The 20,864-nt window shown below is 34.8% G+C and overlaps 1 protein-coding gene across 8 annotated transcripts in view; it reads right to left on the reverse strand.

Annotated features, from left to right (window-relative positions):
• LOC108040159 (host cell factor) overlaps positions 1 to 16,230 on the reverse strand; it is a 28,724-nt gene extending 12,494 nt beyond the window's left edge. For 2 of the 8 annotated variants that reach the window (XM_044460570.1, XM_044460563.1), the window contains exons 1-6: positions 16,125 to 16,230; positions 15,256 to 15,668; positions 12,497 to 12,806; positions 12,220 to 12,431; positions 11,970 to 12,158; positions 2,847 to 2,998 (exon numbers count right to left, since the gene is read on the reverse strand). In XM_044460570.1, the coding sequence (XP_044316505.1) occupies positions 2,847 to 2,998; positions 11,970 to 12,158; positions 12,220 to 12,431; positions 12,497 to 12,806; positions 15,256 to 15,565 (1,173 nt within the window). In that variant the 5' untranslated portion in view covers positions 15,566 to 15,668; positions 16,125 to 16,230. Of the gene's footprint in view, positions 1 to 2,846; positions 2,999 to 11,969; positions 12,159 to 12,219; positions 12,432 to 12,496; positions 12,807 to 15,255; positions 15,669 to 15,726; positions 15,838 to 15,911; positions 15,942 to 16,003 lie in introns of those variants that run through there. The other 6 variants (XM_044460564.1, XM_044460568.1, XM_044460569.1 and 3 more) reach the window with 6 other exon arrangements.
• Between the last annotated feature and the right edge of the window lie 4,634 nt (positions 16,231 to 20,864).

Below are 20,864 nucleotides of genomic sequence, written 5' to 3' on the forward strand. Positions count from 1 at the left end.
TCCGATGCAGTTCATGTTTTTTACACTGCAATAAACTCATTTTTTAATTCCTGTGTTCCGTGGTACTATCCGTCAACTTCCAATAAATAACCTTGGTTTAGCAAAGAGTTGACACACTTAAGAAATGTAAAGTCCAGACTTTTTAGGAAATATAAAAATACCGGTTCTCAATCTGTTTTTACTAGATATTTAAGTGCTCGGTCAAGATTTTAATGCTCAGTGATATAATAGTTACTTAAACCGTTGTAAGGTCCAGTTCTCTCAGGACCCGAAACAGTTTTATAATTTTGTTAACACCAAGCGTAAATCTTTTCCTTCCTCGCTGTCGTTCGAAAACATGACGGCAACCACAGATCAGGCAATAGCCGATTTATTTGCCCAATTTTTTCAAACGACTTACTCTACTTTAGATTATTCATCACAGCCTTATTCTTACACCATGTCCAAGTCAAACCTCATATTCTGTCCCACTTTAACAGAAAGCTCTCTTCTTTTGGATCTTCTTCGTATTAAGCCTGTTTATTCGCCAGGGCCCGATGGTATTCCTGGGTGCGTGCTTAGGTATTGCGCTAAGGCCCTGTGCAAACCTCTTCACAAGTTGTTTACCTTATCTCTAGAAACCTCCCAATTCCCAAATATTTGGAAGGAATCATTTGTTATTCCTCTTTTCAAAAAAGGTAACAAGTTAGAAGCCAGTAACTACAGAGGTATTTCTAAGTTGTCAGCTATTCCTAAGCTTTTTGAAAGAATTATTACTTCTCATTTGCAGCACCTTTGCAGATCAATCATTTCTCCGTGTCAACACGGATTTATAAAACGTAGATCCACAATCACAAACCTTCTAGAGCTCACTTCATTTGTGATAAAAGGCTTCAATAGTAGTTTTCAAGCAGACGTCATTTACACTGACTTTAGTAAAGCATTTGACTCTGTAAATCACTTACTTCTCATTCAAAAGGTTTTCCAGTTGATCTGCTTAAATGGATTTCAAGTTATCTAAATGGCAGGTCACAAAGGGTCCTTTTTAAAAATTCAATTTCTGAAATTCTCCGTGTTACCTCCGGTGTCCCACAAGGGAGCCATCTGGGTCCGTTACTTTTTACATTATTTATTAACGATCTTCCCTCAATTATAAGTCATTCTCGCGTACTTATGTACGCAGATGATGTTAAGTTGTGCCTGCAGTATAAGGACATTTCCTGCCATTTAAACTTTCAATCCGATCTAGATAATTTTCAAAACTGGTGCCGAGATAATTTACTAAATTTAAACGGTTCCAAGTGCAAGCTGATGACTTTTTATCGGGCCAATCCGATATACGCGACTTACACGTTAAGTGGCAGCTCTTTGGATAGAATAACTCTTGTAAACGACATGGCGTTCTCTTGGACCCTAAACAAAAAGTTTCTAATCACATTTCGTCCATGGTTAATAAAGCCAGAGGAGTGCTTGGATTTATTAAAAGGTGGTCAAAAGAATTCGATGATCCTTATTTGACTAAAACTTTATTTATTTCGCTAGTCCGTCCGATTCTGGAGTATGGGTCTCCCGTCTGGAGTCCACAATACGGAATACATATTGGTCGTATTGAATCTGTACAAAAAAACTTCCTTCTTTTTGCTTTACGGCGCCTAAACTGGGATGCAAATCTTATCTTACCTTCTTATTCTAGTAGACTTCTTTTGATTAATTTACCATCCCTAGCCAACCGTAGAACGATGCTTGGTACTATCTTTATTTATAACCTTATACATGGTGATATTGACTGCCCCGACTTGTTAAGTCGGCTAAACTTTTCTGTGCCAAGTAGATTAACTAGAAATTATTTTCCCCTAATTTTAAATCATTGTAGATCTAACTATGCCTTGCATGAGCCTTTCAGAGTATTATGTTCTGACTATAATAGACTTTTTCCTATAATCTCTAATCTTGACTCTCTGCCGCTCCTAAAACGATAAATACTTGCTTCATTGGCACAATATTGATCTAACTATTACTTTTTTTCCCCGGACCTTTACCTTTATTTTCCTATCTCGCGTCTATCTTATCGCGAATCGTTCCGAACGATACACGGCTGCGCCCCTCGGTCGAATGGGCGGGTAAGTGGGCCGTGGGACTCCGCGCAAAAAAAAAAAAAAAAAAAAAAAATAACCCGGAAATGTAAATGTTAACACTCTTCAATTAAAATATATACACGTAAAAAAGCATCATATAGACCATTTAAATACAGAAGAAGCAGACAGTTTGAAAAAGCTTTGTGCAGTTTTCAAACATATTCCTTGAAAAGAGAAATAGTTGAAGTTTTCAACGCGCTAACGCATTCGATTCCAACAACTGCTAACTACAACATATTTCCTTTATTAGGTTAGGTCTAAAAATAGTAAAATACCAATAAGCTCGGGCTACTCAATCAAACGGATTAAAGGCCGATCACTAACTATCCGGCCCGAACAAATAAACTCTTCAGTCAGAGCGATCGCAAACACTTAAGATACGTTCACCGTTAATTTCGCTTTGCTCAAGCAAACTTTTGTATTTAAATCGCGAGTTTGGCTGCAGGTCTCTTATATTCACTTATGTATAAAACCCAATGCAAGAGTATAGGAAAGCAAATTATGCCGATTTAGCATGTTGTTTCAGAAAAATATACCAAAATGTCTTAATGGTCTTATCTCGGCTGTTCCGACTTACATACCTTCTGCAGTAAGGGATTATACTAGACATATTCTATTTTTAGTTCGCTTATTTATTCGCGTATTTTATCATTTCGCTTTATAATAATTCATTTTGTAGAAAATATCTATTCGAAAAAGGTAAAAAATATGTTCAGAAACAGAATGTCTCACCCTAACCTGGTTGTTCCATGCTTTCCGGTAACCATCTCGCCCTGACCACACGTAAAGACGACTTTGAATACCAACTGCACAGTGGCCAGCACGAGCCCGAGGTACATTCTCCTCTACTGTGTCTAATGTGACATTGTCCCAGGTCATAGTTTCTGAAAAGACAATATTAAAATTTATTAATTTTAACCCGGATTTATTACATTTTATCTGAATCAACAACCAAAGCGATAAATTTATCTCAGGAAACAATGTTACCTTCTAAACTATAAAGGTATTTTTGAAGCGTGCCGATAAGATATAGGAACAATTTTTTATTTGTTTACTTATGTGTACATTTGGTTATATTCCTATTTTTTTTTAATGCATTCGCTGATCAATTTCTAATATTTTTTTGATTAGTCAAATACTTTCCTAATCAATGTGGAAAGAACTATTTGCAAAACAACTCAAAAATCACTTTTATAAAAGCGTTTATAGTTTTATTTTTAGGTTCAGTATTCGGATTTAAAATGTCTACGGCTGTTTAGATTTCTAGATATGTTAGATGGCTAACTTGGAGGATTTGCGTACTATTAAAAGTTAGCGAAGGACACGATTGCATGATGTGTGTAGGAAAAATTGAGAGGGGAGAAAGAGGAAGACATTTTTATTTCTTGTTACTTTTATTTTTTATTTCGTGTTCCGTTTAACCAATATCGGTAATAAATACGTAATTTTTCAACTTTCCCGTACACCCTTTAGAGTTTGTTCGATAATACCAAATTAGAAAAACTGGGCTTTAAAACACAATAGGATTGTAAAAAGAGGTACTCCGCAGAACATTGCAATCCTTCTTTTGATCATACAGTCACAAAATGGCCGAAAGGAGGGTTTAGAAGGATAAGGATTATCTTGCAATCCTCCGCGAAGCTAAAGCCTCTTTTTGACTGATATAGAAACAAGAATTCAAATTTGTTTACTAGTTACAAACCCTAAAATAAATCTAGTGGCTTAACTCTTCCTGTATCAACACCCGCTGCAACAATTTCGGCCAAACAAAACAAAAATGTCAGTCACATGCTACTTAAACAAAATTCTAGGACTGAATCTTTTCGATCAATTTAAACGCAAAATTACTACTCTCTTTATGTGTGGCTTACTATTTACCTCTTTCGCTTTCCGAATATTATTAATATAACAGAAAGTTCCGGATATTTTCGTAGGGTTGGAGAGGGTATGGTGTTGTAGTTTCAAGCCAAAGTTTGCATTGCAGTGAAAAAGACATTTCGAACTCTATAAAGTGTCATACCAATGGTACCCAGTTTTATAACTATCAAAAACTTTAAAAGTGTATATAAACTGAACTGTACAGGTTATCAAAAGCATTTAATTAAATAATACTTAAATGATTCACATTATATTTTTTTTATTCTGGTTATTTTAAAGAATTTTATAAATGTTTTTTTTTAAGAATTAATAACAAAATATCTTAAAAACGAGGACGAAAGCTAACTTCGGCAAGCCGAAGTTTTAATAAACTTGCAGACTTTGCCGAAATTGCTAAAACTGAAAAAGTAGCGAAAGGAATAAGGTATTCATAAATAAACTAGATTTGCATCGTTTGATTTAAATTGCTTTTATACTGCAAAAATGTCATATAAAAATAGAAAAAAGGGGATACTTTCGCAGCCTTTAACAATTTTTCCTACGGAAGCTATAAGATATAGACGTCCAAACGGCAAGCGCTTTTACCCTAATCAAGGTATGCATAAAAAAATACGATTTGGAAAGATTCATGTCAATAGCTTATATACTGCGCGAAATATCCTAAAAATCATTAAATTTTAACCGATTTCACCCTATTGTTCCTATGGGAGCTATAGGATATAGACGTCCGATTGTCACGCGCTTTTACCCTTATAAAGGAATGCATAAAAAATACGATTTGGAAAGATTCATGTTTTGGTGCTTCATGCGACATATGTAGAGACATTTGTACTCATTAAGAATCTATCATTGTTTAATTTTTCAGATAACTACAAGCATAGATATCATGGAGACGAGGACACGGCCTCTTTTTTCCCCCCTTTTTTATAAGAATGAATAACTTAATGAAATCTAATTTTTTTTTTATACCCTTGCAGAGGGTATTATAATTTCAGTCAAAAGTTTGCAACGCAGTGAAGGAGACATTTCCGACCCTATAAAGTATATATATTCTTGATCAGCATCACCAGGAGAGTCGATCTAGCCATGTCCGTCTGTCCGTCTGTCCGTCCGTCCGTCCGTTTCTACGCAAACTAGTCCCTCAGTTTTAAAGCTATCTGCTTGAAACTTTCCCAAAAGTTGTCTTTCTATTGCAGGTAGTATATAAGTCGGAACGAGCCGGATCGGGCGACTATATCATATAGCTGCCATATAACTGAACGATCGGAAAAGCCATAACTTTGGTGTTTTTAAAGTTAGGAAGTTGAGATTTTCTATGGGTTTTATTTTTTTTTTAAATTGCTTTTATACTGCAAAAATGTCATATAAAAATAGAAAAAAGGGGATACTTTCGCAGCCTTTAACAATTTTTCCTACGGAAGCTATAAGATATAGACGTCCAAACGGCAAGCGCTTTTACCCTAATCAAGGTATGCATAAAAAAATACGATTTGGAAAGATTCATGTCAATAGCTTATATACTGCGCGAAATATCCTAAAAATCATTAAATTTTAACCGATTTCACCCTATTGTTCCTATGGGAGCTATAGGATATAGACGTCCGATTGTCACGCGCTTTTACCCTTATAAAGGAATGCATAAAAAATACGATTTGGAAAGATTCATGTTTTGGTGCTTCATGCGACATATGTAGCGACATTTGTACTCATTAAGAATCTATCATTGTTTAATTTTTCAGATAACTACAAGCATAGATATCATGGCGACGCGGACACGGCCTCTTTTTTCCCCCCCTTTTTTATAAGAATGAATAACTTAATGAAATCTAATTTTTTTTTTATACCCTTGCAGAGGGTATTATAATTTCAGTCAAAAGTTTGCAACGCAGTGAAGGAGACATTTCCGACCCTATAAAGTATATATATTCTTGATCAGCATCACCAGGAGAGTCGATCTAGCCATGTCCGTCTGTCCGTCTGTCCGTCCGTTTCTACGCAAACTAGTCCCTCAGTTTTAAAGCTATCTGCTTGAAACTTTCCCAAAAGTTGTCTTTCTATTGCAGGTAGTATATAAGTCGGAACGAGCCGGATCGGGCGACTATATCATATAGCTGCCATATAACTGAACGATCGGAAAAGCCATAACTTTGGTGTTTTTAAAGTTAGGAAGTTGAGATTTTCTATGGGTTTTATTTTTGGCTAATCAATCCGACCTACCGAATTTCGTAAGGATCGGACGACTATATCCTATAGCCGCCATATAACTGATTGATCGGAAATGCCATAACTTTGGTGTTTGTAAAGTTAGGAAGTTGGGACTTTTTATGAGTATTAAGAATGCATCATATGAATAATTTTGGAGAATATAATTTATGGAATATTCTGCAAGGGTATATCAACTTCGGCTCCGCCCGAAGTTAGCTTTCCTTTCTTGTTTTTATTTATTTTATGTACTCCTTTAAGTTTAATAAACAAATGATAAAAAAACGGATAGTAAAAATATCTATTGCTTTTTTTTTATTAATTGTTAAAAAAAGGTCGAAATTCGAGCCTCTAGACTAGAAGACCCCCTTAAAGCAGATAGCTAGTTTGCGTAGAAACGGGCGGACGGACAGGGCTAGATAGACTCTCCTTCACTGCGTTGCAAACGTTTGACTGAAATTATAATACTCTCTGCAAGGGTATAAAAAGAACAGGAAGGCAAACTTCGGGAAGCCGTAGTTTACATACCCTTGCAGCTTTTATAACAAATTATTCTATTTTTCAATTTTTATGCACATGTATTTAAAATCAATGAAACTATGTCAAATCGTTCCAATGCCAGCTATAAGACTTAATATACAAGGTGTGTTCCAAAGAAAACAGGACTTTTTGAATCTAGCGCCCTCTGGTGACGCCATTTATATGTCGACTGGTGCGTTAGAATCTTTTATCGACAATTCATGACATTTCATCGATTGGAAGTGAAGTTATTGCGTTTTAAGTGCCAGTGTTATCGCAAATGTGCTTTGAACAAAGAGCCAACATTAAATTTTGTTTTAAAATTGGTACAACTTTTATCGAAACGTTTTGATTGTTGAAACAAGTTTATGGCGATGATTGCCTATCCCGTAGCAGAGTGCACGAGTGGTTTCACGGTTTTCAAAGGGGTCGTGAGGACCTATTTGGCGATCAACATGTGGCCCAATCAAAATTCGTGATCACCCAAAATTCCATCGAAACTGCATTCATCAGCATTGAAATTCATGGAAATGGAATTGAACATCTCTAAAACATCGATTTATCGCATTTTGACCAATCATTTGTGCTTACGAAAGGTGTGTGCACGGTTTGTTCCGCACAAATTGACTGACGAATGAATCCAAGGGTATTGTCCACAAAGAATTTGTTCCACCCGTTCAAAACGTTAATTCGGTATTCTACCTTGGAGTTTTGAAGCGTTTGGTGCGCCGTATTCAACGAGTTAGGCCCGAATATTGCAAAGATGAAATAAATTGATTTGCCAAAAAAACCATTTGTTGTTTTTTTTAAAGTCCTGTTTACTTTGGAACACATCTTCTATACTACAGTGGTCAAAAAAATAATAGAAACGACATTTTATTTGGCACTTCAAACCTAATTGCTAAATACGCAAAAAAGCTCTAAGCTTACAACCAACTTAACTTGTAATACTGATAACGTTACTTTAAGGTAAATTTAGCACAAAATTACAAATTTGGTTAAAATCTGATTTCAACTTCGACTTTTAAGTAAAGAATGGGTCGCGGGGTGCACTGCACAGCTAAAGAAAGATTTATTTTTTAAAGACTTAAAGATGAAGAAAAAACAATGAACGTATATCAAATAATGAATTGCTCAAAAAAAAAGTGTTCTCTGTAATTCATTTCACAGAGACAAAGGAGAACCGAGGTAGAATGAGAGCTACAACCCAAAAGTTTGACGAGTTGTTGATTCGGACATCAAAAAAGGATTTCTTACATAGAAGAAATTCAAAACTATGTTGCAGGCATCAGTTTCTACTCGAACAATAGAAAACAGGCTGATAAAAAGAGAATTAAAAGCACATTCAGCTAAAAAAGATCCACTGCTAAGCAAAAAAAAATATTGAAAAGGGTTTTGGCAAAGCGACACCTAGAACGCCAATATTGGAATAATGTCCAGTGGTCTGATGAAACTAAAATAAACATGTTCGAAATAATGGGAAAGCAAGAAAGGAGAGCTAACTTTGGGCGGAGCCGAAGTTGTTGATATACCCTTGCGGAATATTGTGTAAATTATATTCTCCAAAATTATTCATATGATGCATTCTTAATACTCATAAAAACTCCCAACTTCCTAACTTTAAAAACACCAAAGTTATGGCATTTTTAATCGTTCAGTTATATGGCAGCTATAGGATATAGTCGGCCGATCCTTATGAAATTTGTAGGTCGGATTGATTCGCCAAATATAAAACCCATAGAAAATCCCAACTTCCTAACTTAACAAACACCAAAGTTATGGAATTTCCGATCAATCAGTTATATGGCGGCTATAGGATATAGTCGGCCGATCCTGGCCGTTCCGACTTATATACTGCGTGCAAAGGAACGAAGGGTGAGTGCAAAGTTTCAATTCAATATCTTTAAAACTGAGAGACTAATTCGCGTAGAAACAGACAGACAGGCACAACTTTTACCGTCAATTTTTTGATTTGCATTTATTTTTGAATGCAAAACATTTGAATATTGGTTAAAATTTTTGATAGATCCGAGTTAAATTTCCGAAGTTATGGCAGTTGAACTTCGGTAAGTTATTTCGTTTTGTATTCGATTTTTGGGTGTCCCAAATTTTAATACGCTTTTTAGGCGAAATTCGAGGTTTTTGACTTTCAATTCCCTTTAAAAATCGGAAAAAAAATTTAAAAGTAATAACCCGACAGCGTTACTGTGGAAATTTTTCCTATAAGTAATGAAATTTGATTTTTTAAATTCAGATGATTCTGTGATTAGTTACGATGTACACCGCAAACCACCTTTTTTTCGAGGTGCCGCCGGAGATTGATTCACTCACTCACTTTTCAATATTTTTGGATGCAATTTTGTGCACATAATGTTAAATGTTATATTATTATTAAAATTTTACTGAGACAATTCATATTGCCAATACAAATTTTTAAAAACTGCCCGATTTTGACCTTAACTTGCAGTGGATACATACATTTTTAAGAGAAAATGATGATATACTAATTCTAACTTCTGACAAAGGAAACCACACAGTTGTTATGGATAGGATACTTACAATCAAAAAAATTATGTTCGGAATAAGGACACATATCGGATCTTACGAAAGGAGACTTCAAACTAAAAACAATAAATTAGTGGAAAATCTTTTTACAAGTGGACTTATTTTACGGACCGAAAGGAGTAAGTTAGTTACAACAACATTACCACCATGGATATAAGGACTACCACAAATCCACAAAGAAGGGACTTCCTTAAGGCTTATGGGTTTATACATTAAAAAACATCATGATGGACTATCTACAACATCAAATACTCAGTGGAATTTCAAGAAAAACAAGAAAGGAAAGCTAACTTCGGGCGGAGCCGAAGTTGATATACCCTTGCAGAATACTCTATAATTATATTCTCCAAAATTATTCCTATGATGCATTCTTAATACTCATAAAAAATCCCAACTTCCTAACTTTAAAAACACCAAAGTTATGGCATTTCCAATCGTTCAGTTATATGGCAGCTATAGGATATAGTCGGCCGATCCTTATGAAATTTGGTAGGTCGGATTGATTGGCCAAATATAACCCCTGTAGAAAATCCCAACTTTCTAACTTTACAAACACCAAAGTTATGGCATTTCCGATAAATCAGTTATATGGCAGCTATAGGATATAGTCGGCCGATCCTAATGAAATTGGGTGGGTCGGATTGATTGGCCAAATATAAAACCCATAGAAAATCCCAACTTTCTAACTTTACAAACACCAAAGTTATTGCATTTCCGATCAATCAGTTATATGGCAGCTATAGGATATAGTCGGCCGATCCTTATGAAATTCGGTAGGTCAGATTGATTGGCCAAAAATAAAACCTATAGAAAATCTCAACTTCCTAACTTTACAAACACCAAAGTTATGGCATTTCCGATCGTTCAGTTATATGACAGCTATAGGATATAGTCGCCCGATCCCGGCCGTTCCGACTTATATACTGCGTGCAAAGGAAAGAAGGGTGTGTGCAAAGTTCCAATTCGATATCTTTAAAACTGAGAGACTAGTTCGCGTAGAAACAGACAGACGGACAGACAGACGGACAGACGGACATGGCTATATCAACTCAGGAGGTGATCCTGATCAAGAATATATATACTTTATAGGGTCGGAGATGCCTCCTTCACTGCGTTGCACACTTTTGACCAAAATTATAATACCCTCTGCAAGGGTATAAAAATCGACTTTTTTCTTTGAGTTGCCGCCATTTCATGAAAAAAAAAAATTTCGTACTCATTAAGAATCTATCATTGTTTAATTTTTCAGATAACTACAAGCATAGATATCATGGCGACGCGGACACGGCCTCTTTTTCCCCCCCTTTTTTATAAGAATGAATAACTTAATGAAAACTAATTTTTTTTTTTTAATTTATTTTATGTACTCCTTTAAGTTTAATAAACAAATGATAAAAAAAAACGGATAGTAAAAATATCTATTGCTTTTTTTTTTATTAATTGTTAAAAAAACATTTTATTTTACGGACCGAAAGGAATAAGTTAGTTACAACAACAACATTACCACCATGCATATAAGGACTACCACAAATCCACAAAGAAGGGACTTCCTTAAGGCTTATGGGTTTATACATTAAAAAACATCATGATGGACTATCTACAACATCAAATACTCAGTGGAATTTCAAGAAAAAATTAACAATACGTACATCATTGATGATACAATATTAATATCGTTTGATGTAGTCATAAATCTTGCAACACAGTTAAAGAAAAATAAAGAACATTCAGTAGAACAGATATTTTAAATTCAAGGGCGATATACACATAACTAAAATTAATGCCAATGGGAACATAGTAAAGGAAGAGCTATTAGACAATACTTTGAAAAAAATAGGACAGAAACCAAAACATTTGACGAAGTAAGTGGATGATTTATTCGCAATAGTTAAAGAAGACGAAATACAACATACACTTGACGCTTTAAACTCTTTTAATAAAAAATACAAATTCACATTGGAAAACGAAGACGATAGAAGGCTGGCCTATTTGGACTCATTGGTTCATAAGCATGGAAACATTTTAAAATTAATTTTGCGAAATGAACAAAACTAATCAAAACGATCAATTAGGATTTGCTAGGGTCAGAAGTCCGGCCGTTTAAAAAAACATGGTTTATAGAAAAACGCACTTAAAGTTTTAATAGTTAATATAATCGTTGTATTATAACAAGCAAGGAAGCAAAATTCGGCAAGCAAAATCCTTACGAATATTACAAAAATAAAAGATTCTTTAAAACGAATATTTATCGATTTTTACGGCAAACAACAAATAAGAAATACATTTTTCGTTTCGTTTATATGGCAGCTATTTGACATTTTTATAAGTCTGCAAAAATTAATATCGACTATATCTCGGACTCTATCCTTGCATATTTAAAATTGGCGTTATAAGGTTGCTCATTTGTTATTATCTGGCCCTTTCCTATACTAGCTGAAATAAAAATAATGTTTCACCCAGATAGTTTTAAAACCAAGAGACTAGTTTGCAAAGCGGACAGATCAACTCTCCCGCTGATGCTGATTAAGAATAAATAGACTTTATAGGCTGTGCAATTTCTCCTTCAGTTCGTTTTTTTATATAAACTTTATCGTAAAAAAAAGTTTTGAAGGTTGCATATTTACAACACATTTTGTTTGTCTTTTGCTATATTATCGATTCTTATAATTAATTAACTTAAAATGTACGTACCTAAGTCAAGAACTGCTAGAGTATTTGTACATTTCCATTCCCGTTCTGTCGTCGACTTGGAATCATTAATCACCAATGGAACCCAGCCACCGAACACATACATTTTGTTCGCAATCATTGTGGAACTGTGTAACGAACGTGGTAAAGGCGCTGGCCCTAGAGTTCTCGGCTTGGACCATGTCATTGAATCTGAGAATATTAATACACAAATATAGAAAATACGGAAAGTAGACGCGTATACTACAGCTACCTGTATCTAACAACCACAAATCTCCCAGCCGACATCCACTCATTCCTCCATAAATTAAGAGGTTTAAATTACCAGTAACTTTACTTGCAAACGAAATGCCTGTGTGAGACTCTCTTGGTGGAGGACTGTCGCCATACGTTTTAGGTACTATCCACTTTCCATTATGACTGTGAACTCCTCGAGTATCCAGTATGTACAAGTCGTTTAAATATCTACAATAAAGAATTTAAAATCATAAAAGTGCATTTCTTCAGAAAATAGACAAGATATGACTTACTTTGGAATATTGTTTTTTGGATCGTCCGATTCATTTGCTAGTCCGCCAAACAGAAATATTTTTTCACCAACCATTGTAAAGCTGTGCCCCAAGCGAGGACAGGGCGGCAACCCACTGTCCGGTGATTCTGGATACATTTTTCTCCACTCCCATTTTGTGGCCTGTAGCTCATAGAGCTCATTAGAATATTTTCCGTATTCGATCATTCCCCCAAAGACAAACATTCGAGTTCCTTCTACAACAAATCCATAAGCAGCGCAACCGTTCGGCACATCCCCCTTGAGCACGGGCACGTACCATTGATTTGTAACTACAATAAAATAAAACAGAAAATAGCAATACTTTTAAATTTTCAACGGTAATACGCTTACAAAAATATTATATATATAAATATAAAGATTGGCTTGTTTACAATTAATAACACATTTTTAATTATATTTATATTGAACGTTAGAAAACAACAAAGGTTTGCCTATTTTTCTATTGTCTTTTATCATGATCATGCTACCTTGTAATCGGAAATGTTCCATCCACTACGGTGTAAACTTCTGATTTAAATTATAATATTCTCTACTATGATTTAAAAGGCTAGGGACAACAAATTCTTCCTCAATAACAAGTGCTATATGTAAAAAAAAATTACATTTTTATTAAAATAATGACGAAGTTAAGTTTAAGTTAATGCCTTGTTTAAGTACGATTTGACCGGTTTACTTGACAGAATTTGTACAGCTGCAAAAATATATAAAACCACTAAGTTAAATTAATTTAAGGTATGGGTTATTTGTGCTTAGAATAATGTAAACGAATTCTGAAGAATTCGCCGTCTAATTTATTTTCGATGAATTCATTTAAGGCTTCCCATATCAAAACGTTAGCCACAACAAAAATAACGGTTTTTTCCTGATGGTGTGAAGAATTCGCGATTTAATTTTTTAATGAACTTATGATAGGCTTTACTGCAATTTTACAATAGCAATTTAATTCTTCATTGCGGGCATTTGGCTATTAGGAGAGCCATTCGATTTGTTACTTGGTAATTGTAGATAGATTAAATAATTTTGAAGAATACAAGTTCAAGTGAAAATGAGAGTTTGGAGGTAAATATTTACATACAGCGGTGTTCGCCGAAAGAAGAAGAAAGAAGAAGAACAACTCTAAAAGGATTCTTTTGCATATTCCTTTTTGTTAGTTTGTCTTTTGCATATTGTTTTTGTAAAATAAAAATTAGAGATAAGAAACAAGCGAAAGTTCTTTTAGATTTACTGTATTTTTTTGTTATCTTGATATTTTTCACACGTGCAAATCGTTTTGGCTATTCACCGAAATAGCAGTTTTTGCTTTTGTTTTGCAAATTTTATGAAAAGTGAGTTTAATTAAGTTCGTTATTATAGTTAATACAACTATACACATTTACTGTGCAAAAAATTTGATTTTAGTGGGTAGAGGACCTCACTGCACCAAGCGAGAAAAAAAATGAAATGTTCTGCCAAGATGGTTTCTAATGCCATAAAATATGAACCGAACCATGAAAAACAAGGTGGGATTCGCACAAACCACAATTGTAGAAAACCGACACATAGTACGCTTCAGCGAAGCTAATCCTTTTGCACCCTCTAGGGATATAAAAGCGGTGATTAGCTTGGTTATCAGTGATGTGGCTATTCGCCGGCGACTTCTTGAGAAAAAATTGAATGCGCGAAGTCCACGGAAGCTGCCATTACTTGGTATAAGTCATATAAAAGCCAGGTTGGAGTTCGCCCAAAGACTTTTGAACTGACCACTATTCAAATGGCGTAATATCCTTTAGACAGATAAGTCCAAACTGGTTTTATTTGGCGGGAAAGGATCAAGACAATATGACTTATGGGGGACACCAAGCACTACGTATCACAGAAATCCCCGACTTCTACGCCGTAGCTTTTGCAATTTGTGCTGGAGGCATGGGGCCAGATTCCCCTCAAGCATTGTCAAGATTTGGTGGATACCATGCCACTTAGGTGTGAGACTGTGATAGCTAATAAAGACTATTCAACAAAAAACAAGATCACAGACGAATTGTATTTGAATAGAATATTTATATGATATTTTAAAATATATTACATTTATTTAATTGCTTACTTTGACTGCTATTTCAATGAACTGGATAATATATATATATAAAGACCCCGAGATGCACAATTTTGTTCACCGCAAACCACTTTTTGTTTTTTTATTTTAAGATTCTTAAAATTACAATATAAAAAATGTATAAAAAACAAATGGCTCAACATGCCAATACTAAAAAATAAGATCACAAAAGTGCTGTTTTTTTTGGCCTTTAAAACCTTTGTTCGATCAGTGGATTAAGTCATATTGAAAATGTGTAAAAATATTAATAGAACTGGCTTTTGACTTTTTCTGATAGATTGCATGAGACGTGTCAGTCTAACCTAACGTCAAAGGAGCAACTTTCAAAACAATTTCTTCAAATATATTTCTCCGATCGAAATTTGTGAAAAATGGTTTGGACATATTGAACTATTTAAGAATAAAAGTAACAAAATCAATTGCCTTTTTTAAAGATTTTATAACCTAATATTTATTTTTATAAAACTCAGGACAAGTAAGAGCCCCTTGAATCCTTTTAAATAATCTTTTTGAATAGTTGAGTTTATATTACTTATCGAGATGTAAAAGGTACGGTGTTTACCTACCTTCTTCGAAGTTAGTGTTACAATATAAATGCTTGAAATTGATATCGTTTTGAATTAAATTACCTGTGTTATAGACGTGCAATTCGTCAACAATTCCTTCATTTCCGCCGCCAAAAACGACCATAAGCTCTTTGATATTTATAGCGCGGTGCCCATGCCTAGGACGCGGCTGTGGTCCTGTTGGGTTAAGAACCCGCTTCCAACGAAATCCGGACAAGTTGTTGGCCGCGTGGCGGTCAACATTGTCCTCTATGTCCATGAAATTTCTATTGACACAGTCGGGTTGGAGGATCTGCGCTGCATTTAGATCATCAGATGCAGATACTTGATCTCCCGAAGAAAAGGTAGAACCCACGATTTCTGAACATTCCATATTATAATCAGAAAATTAATAGTACCGGCAATAATGATATTTGTTTTATTGTAGCAAGGAGTTAAGAATGCATTATTATCATGTAACCAAGTTCACCTGCAAACTAGAAATTGAAATAAATTAGAAACACCTAAAATTGTTTAGCAATCAATTCTCTCTACCAAAATCCTGATCGGTCGTATTAACAATCGGCAAGGGTTTTAATTTTGCTCAAAAGAACTCGGAAAACTGTAGGTAAGTTTTCCGTTAGGTTGTTAAAAAAAATATTATACATGCAAGCTTATACATTTTTTAAATTATCGTCGGTACAAAATTTTTATTGCCATTTGGAAGGGTGTAAAAATACCATATAGTTGTGTATACTACTGTGCGGTTCCTTTAAAATGCAAAATACCAAATTACTTGAAATACTCTATACACTCAACAATTTACTTTCACCTGGCAATGCTGGAAATGGACGCTTCATTATAGTGCATTAGATCTCATATCAGCAAACAAATAGCAAATTTCCCAAATTAAAGATGACGGTTTTATAATCAAGTATATTTTTATGCTTTACCAAAAGTTTGTCAATAACTGTTTGTCTACAAAGTGATGTAAAGAATTTACAAAATCAAAAGCCGTACAGAACACCACAACGCAGGCACGTACTAATTAGAGGTGGAAGTACCACATGACGTCTATCGATACATCGATTATCGAAGAAACATCGAAATGTGATTCTAACAGCCTAGTTACACTTACGCGAGTTTTCGAACGTTATAAGAGATAACGCAATCACGCCAAACTGTCGGAAAAATCTTTCTTTGTTTTTCTTTGCAAACGAAAACTAACAAAATCGGAAAAAAAAACATGAGTAAAGATTACAAAAATAACTCGGTATTATTGTTACTAGCAAGTTCAGCCTACGTTTATTTCCACATCTTCCCGCCTTCAATTGCCACTTGTTCGTTTTTGTTGGTTGTGAGAGATGAACGTTACGCACGAAAATCGAAGATAAATCGAAAATAATAAAGATATTTGAGACATACTAATCTAAAAAGCACTTTTTCCCATTGTTATGTTATTGCCGCCGATCCAACATTCACCATCCATAAACGGCAATAAAGAGTGTTGTAAGCAAAAGTTCAGATTGGGTTTTATTTTTAAGCCACTCTGATACGATTTTTGTTGTATAACCATCACCGGAATCAAACAAATTTAAAAAGAAATGACATAACCATACAAAATAGTACAAAAAATTAGTTAGGCCGAAAAAAATAATTTGAAACACTTCGACTTCGTTCTTGTGTTTCGGGAGGAACCACAAAAACCAATAACACAGAACAGCTGGGATGGTGAGAGATTATAGATTTTAATTTTGTCATTTAAGCCTAGTACTCAGATCGACGAAGCCCGTACGCCAGTCATGATAGAGAGCGAGAGGCAAACAGCTGGCGTTCACTTTTCGTCAACGTTTTTTTTTCACCTCGATCCTCAGATCGACGAAAAAATACCAGAAAATTGCATAGCGTTGCCAGTCTGCGGAAATGAACATTGGGTGAACCCTAGCGAAAAGATTAAAAAATTTAATCTTTTGGCGTGCGCTTCTCACTGAACATTATAAGAAAGGGAAAAACTCTAAAAACGATTACAGAAGTATACATGTGAGGACAAAATAACATTAATACTATCTGGGGTTCCTCTTGTCAGAGCAAAATGTTTTTTAGGTCAAGAATGTACGAAAAAACACAATAAAAGTGCAGCTATGAACTTTAAATTAGCAAATAATTATCAGTAAAATAAAAAAAAAACAACTGTTAAATTTAAATTGTATTTTTTAATTTCTTTGTACAGCGGCAGACTTGTCTTGCCAAGGTATTTGCTAATATCTTTTAAAGGCTCTTTCCCGTAAATACGATATTTGAATTTTAACTGCTTGTCAACAAACCCAGCTGATTGACAGTAGGAACGAAGCACGCTTAAATCTGATGAACTCTCGAAATTTTGGTCACACTGGAAGGATTAAAGTATTTTTTTGTTACAATGTTATTGAGTTAACTAATATTCAGACCGACAAACGAGTTAGCTGGCGTAAAAACTTTAATCTTTCCAGAGTGACCAACATTTCAGAAGTTCATCAAAATTAAGCGTGCTACGGTAGTACTGTCAATCAGCTGGGTTTGTTGACAAGCAGTTAAAATTTTAATATGGTATTTGCGGGAAAGAGCCTTTAAAAGATATTATCAACTACCTTGGCAAGACAAGTCTGCCGCTGTACAAAGAAATTAAAAACAATACAATTTAAATTTAACAGTTGTTTATTTTTAATTACTGATATTTAAAGTTCATAGCTGCACTTTAATTGTGTTTTTTCGTACATTTTTTGCCTAAGAAAATAAGGCACCCCAGATAGTATTAATATATTTTGTCCTCACATGTAAACTCTTGCAATCGACTTTTGCGGGTTTTTGATTTTTCCCTCCACTTTTTAAAATGTTCAGTGAGAAGCGCACTCCAAAAGATTAAATTTTTAAATCTTTTCGCTTAGGTTCACACAAAGTTCATTTCAGCAGACTGGCAACGCTATGAACTTTTCTGGTATTTTTTCGTCGATCTGAGTACCGAGGTGAAAACAACGCCAGCTGTTTGCCTCCCGCTCTCTCTCATGACTGACGAACAGTTTTCGTCGATCTGTGGAGTCCAGCCCAGAATTGTGGGATTTGTCAAATAAAAAACATTTAAAATAGCCTGGGAAATGGATAAAGATAGTAAGTCATATTTGTACATTATTAAATATTTGTTAGCGTGGACATATAAAATATTTATGTCTAGACCATATTTGGAAGCTGACGTGCAAGTCGCTGCGGGACAGCTATAAATACCACCTAAAATGCAAGCGACCAAAGAGAGGAAGTGCTGGAGAAGTCCCACTGGAGGAGCCAACGGGTGTTAATCTTTTGGGGTGCCTCTTGTCAGAGCAGTGTTTCTTAGGTCAAAAATGTTGAAAAAACACAATAAAAAGCTCAGAAAAATTGCTTGTTAGAACTAAGTGCAGCTATAAACTTTAAATTAGCAAATAATTATCAGTAAATAAAAAAAAACAACTGTTGTATTTAAAATGTATTGTTTTTTAATTTCTTTGTACAGCGGCAAATACGATTTTTGAATTTGAACTGCTTGTCAACAAACCCGGCTGATTGACAGTACGACCGTACACACTTAATTCTGATGAACTCTCGAAAATGCAGTCACACTGGAAAGTTTTTACGCTAGCGAACTCATTTTTCGATCTGAGTACTAGGTTTAAGGTCCAGGTATAATTTTGAAAATGGAAGTTGAGCTCGTCTTGTATGGCATCCTCCCAAAAAGATCTGTCATCACGAAACTTAATTTTGTCAAGGGTAATTGGAATATCATTTAGGCATACTTGAGTATTCATAAGACATTTTTTCAAAAATCGATATGATAATTTTGGTTTACCTTTAATTCTTTCACTGCGTTTGATTTCATCTTTTTTCTTATTATCCTTTAACTTATCACCAGTTACAACAACTGGATCGGCATTCTCAAGATCTGTGGAATTTTCAATGAGTTGTACTTTTAATTCAGAATCAACAGATTCATTATTTTCCTCCAAAGGAAAATCCAACTCTTCACTTCCTCTTATTAAATAGTCCATTTTTCCTCGATTCCATATTCCTCAATTTATACCCATTTGGTTCATACACGACTTCTCATCAAATTTTCGTTTTCTCACTTACATTTATCATAGAGCGAGCCTTTTCGGTGATTGTTCGAATTATCCGTTCTAATACACCGTTTAATTGTGGAGTAAGAGGAACCGTTAAATGATAGCTGATGCCTTTTTCAAAACAGAAATTTCGCATTTCATTAGAAAGGTATTCCCTACCGTTATCAATATTCAAAATAACAACTTTAAAATTGAAGTGAGCCTCACTTTTAGCCACAAAATCTTTACAAACGAAGAACTTATAGTTATTAAATATTTCGCACAGTAATGTGTATACTGATCAATAAAAACTACATAATAATTTTTATTATCTCTGGTTTGCGGTGTGATTGAACCGCAGACGTCCGAATGGACCACAAATAATAATCGTTGGACATTTTCATTGTTCTTACATTTTTCAAATTTCAATCTAGACTGCTTGCCACTTACACAAGCCTCACACAACTCATGATTTGACTCAACATTGTTTAAAATATTGTTATCTTTAAAAATACCTTTTCCTTTTATTTCTAAAAATTTGCGTACGCTGATATGGCCGTTCATGCCACAATCGATACTCAGCACCAGTTGAATTTTTTTTGTAAATACTTTACTGTTCAATTTAAATTTAATAATCGGTACATTGTACTCACAGACTCCATTAAATACCAATTCACCGTTTTTTGATACTTTACTTCCTCCAGGGTTGAACTCTATGGTTATCCCAGCACCCTGCATCTTCTTACCAGAGAATTAATTGTGCGGAATATTCTTGCAGAACAGCACGTTTTGAAGGATGATTTGATTTCCAAAGCTGCTTAGGTTAAGAGTTCCTTTGGCTTTAGCATAAATATATTCTCCGAGTTTGGCAATCTCAATAGCCACATTTGATTTCAAACGCTCATACTCGGAGAATACAGCTTCGTCATTTATGAGATGATCCGATGCCCCTGAGTCTAGGATAAACTCAACATTATTTGTATTCGGGCTTGATGTTGCTTTCCTCAACGAAGATACACGCCGGATGTGCTGCCATTGCTGCTGCTGCTGTTGTTGTTGCTGCCATTTGAACCTGCCTTTCCTTTCCACTATGTGCAACGGAGTTTTAATTTCCCTGCCTTTTTAAAAGGAAACAATCCTTTTTGAAATGTCCTAATTTTCCACAATGAAAACATTTGGTATTTGGCTTAAGTCCTATGACTTAAACGGTTTCTTTCTAAATTTTAGTACTGCTTTATTGTAAAAGTTATTTTTAAACTCCTTTTTTTATTACCTGCAGGACTTTAGCTTTTTTCATATTTTTGAGCTTTATTTCTTGATCAAGGAGCCGGGTCTTTACAAATGCTAAGATTTCGGATAGAGTCTCTCTATAACCGTATAACACCATCGTAACTGGGTGGAAGAGTTAGTAGTAAGTGGGAAACTTTGTCCATTTCGCCTAGTCTTGCTCCTGACGCGACAAGTTGTGACGACCCGACGTCACAAATAATAAAAAAAGAACATTCCAAAAACACATCTATCTTCTTTATTCTCACTACGCCGCACCACATTCAAAATACGCGCCAAAAAGCGCACACGTTCAAACCG

This window comes from Drosophila rhopaloa, unplaced genomic scaffold, assembly GCF_018152115.1.
Source record: "Drosophila rhopaloa isolate 14029-0021.01 unplaced genomic scaffold, ASM1815211v1 contig_203, whole genome shotgun sequence".
Lineage (NCBI taxonomy): Eukaryota > Metazoa > Arthropoda > Insecta > Diptera > Drosophilidae > Drosophila > Drosophila rhopaloa.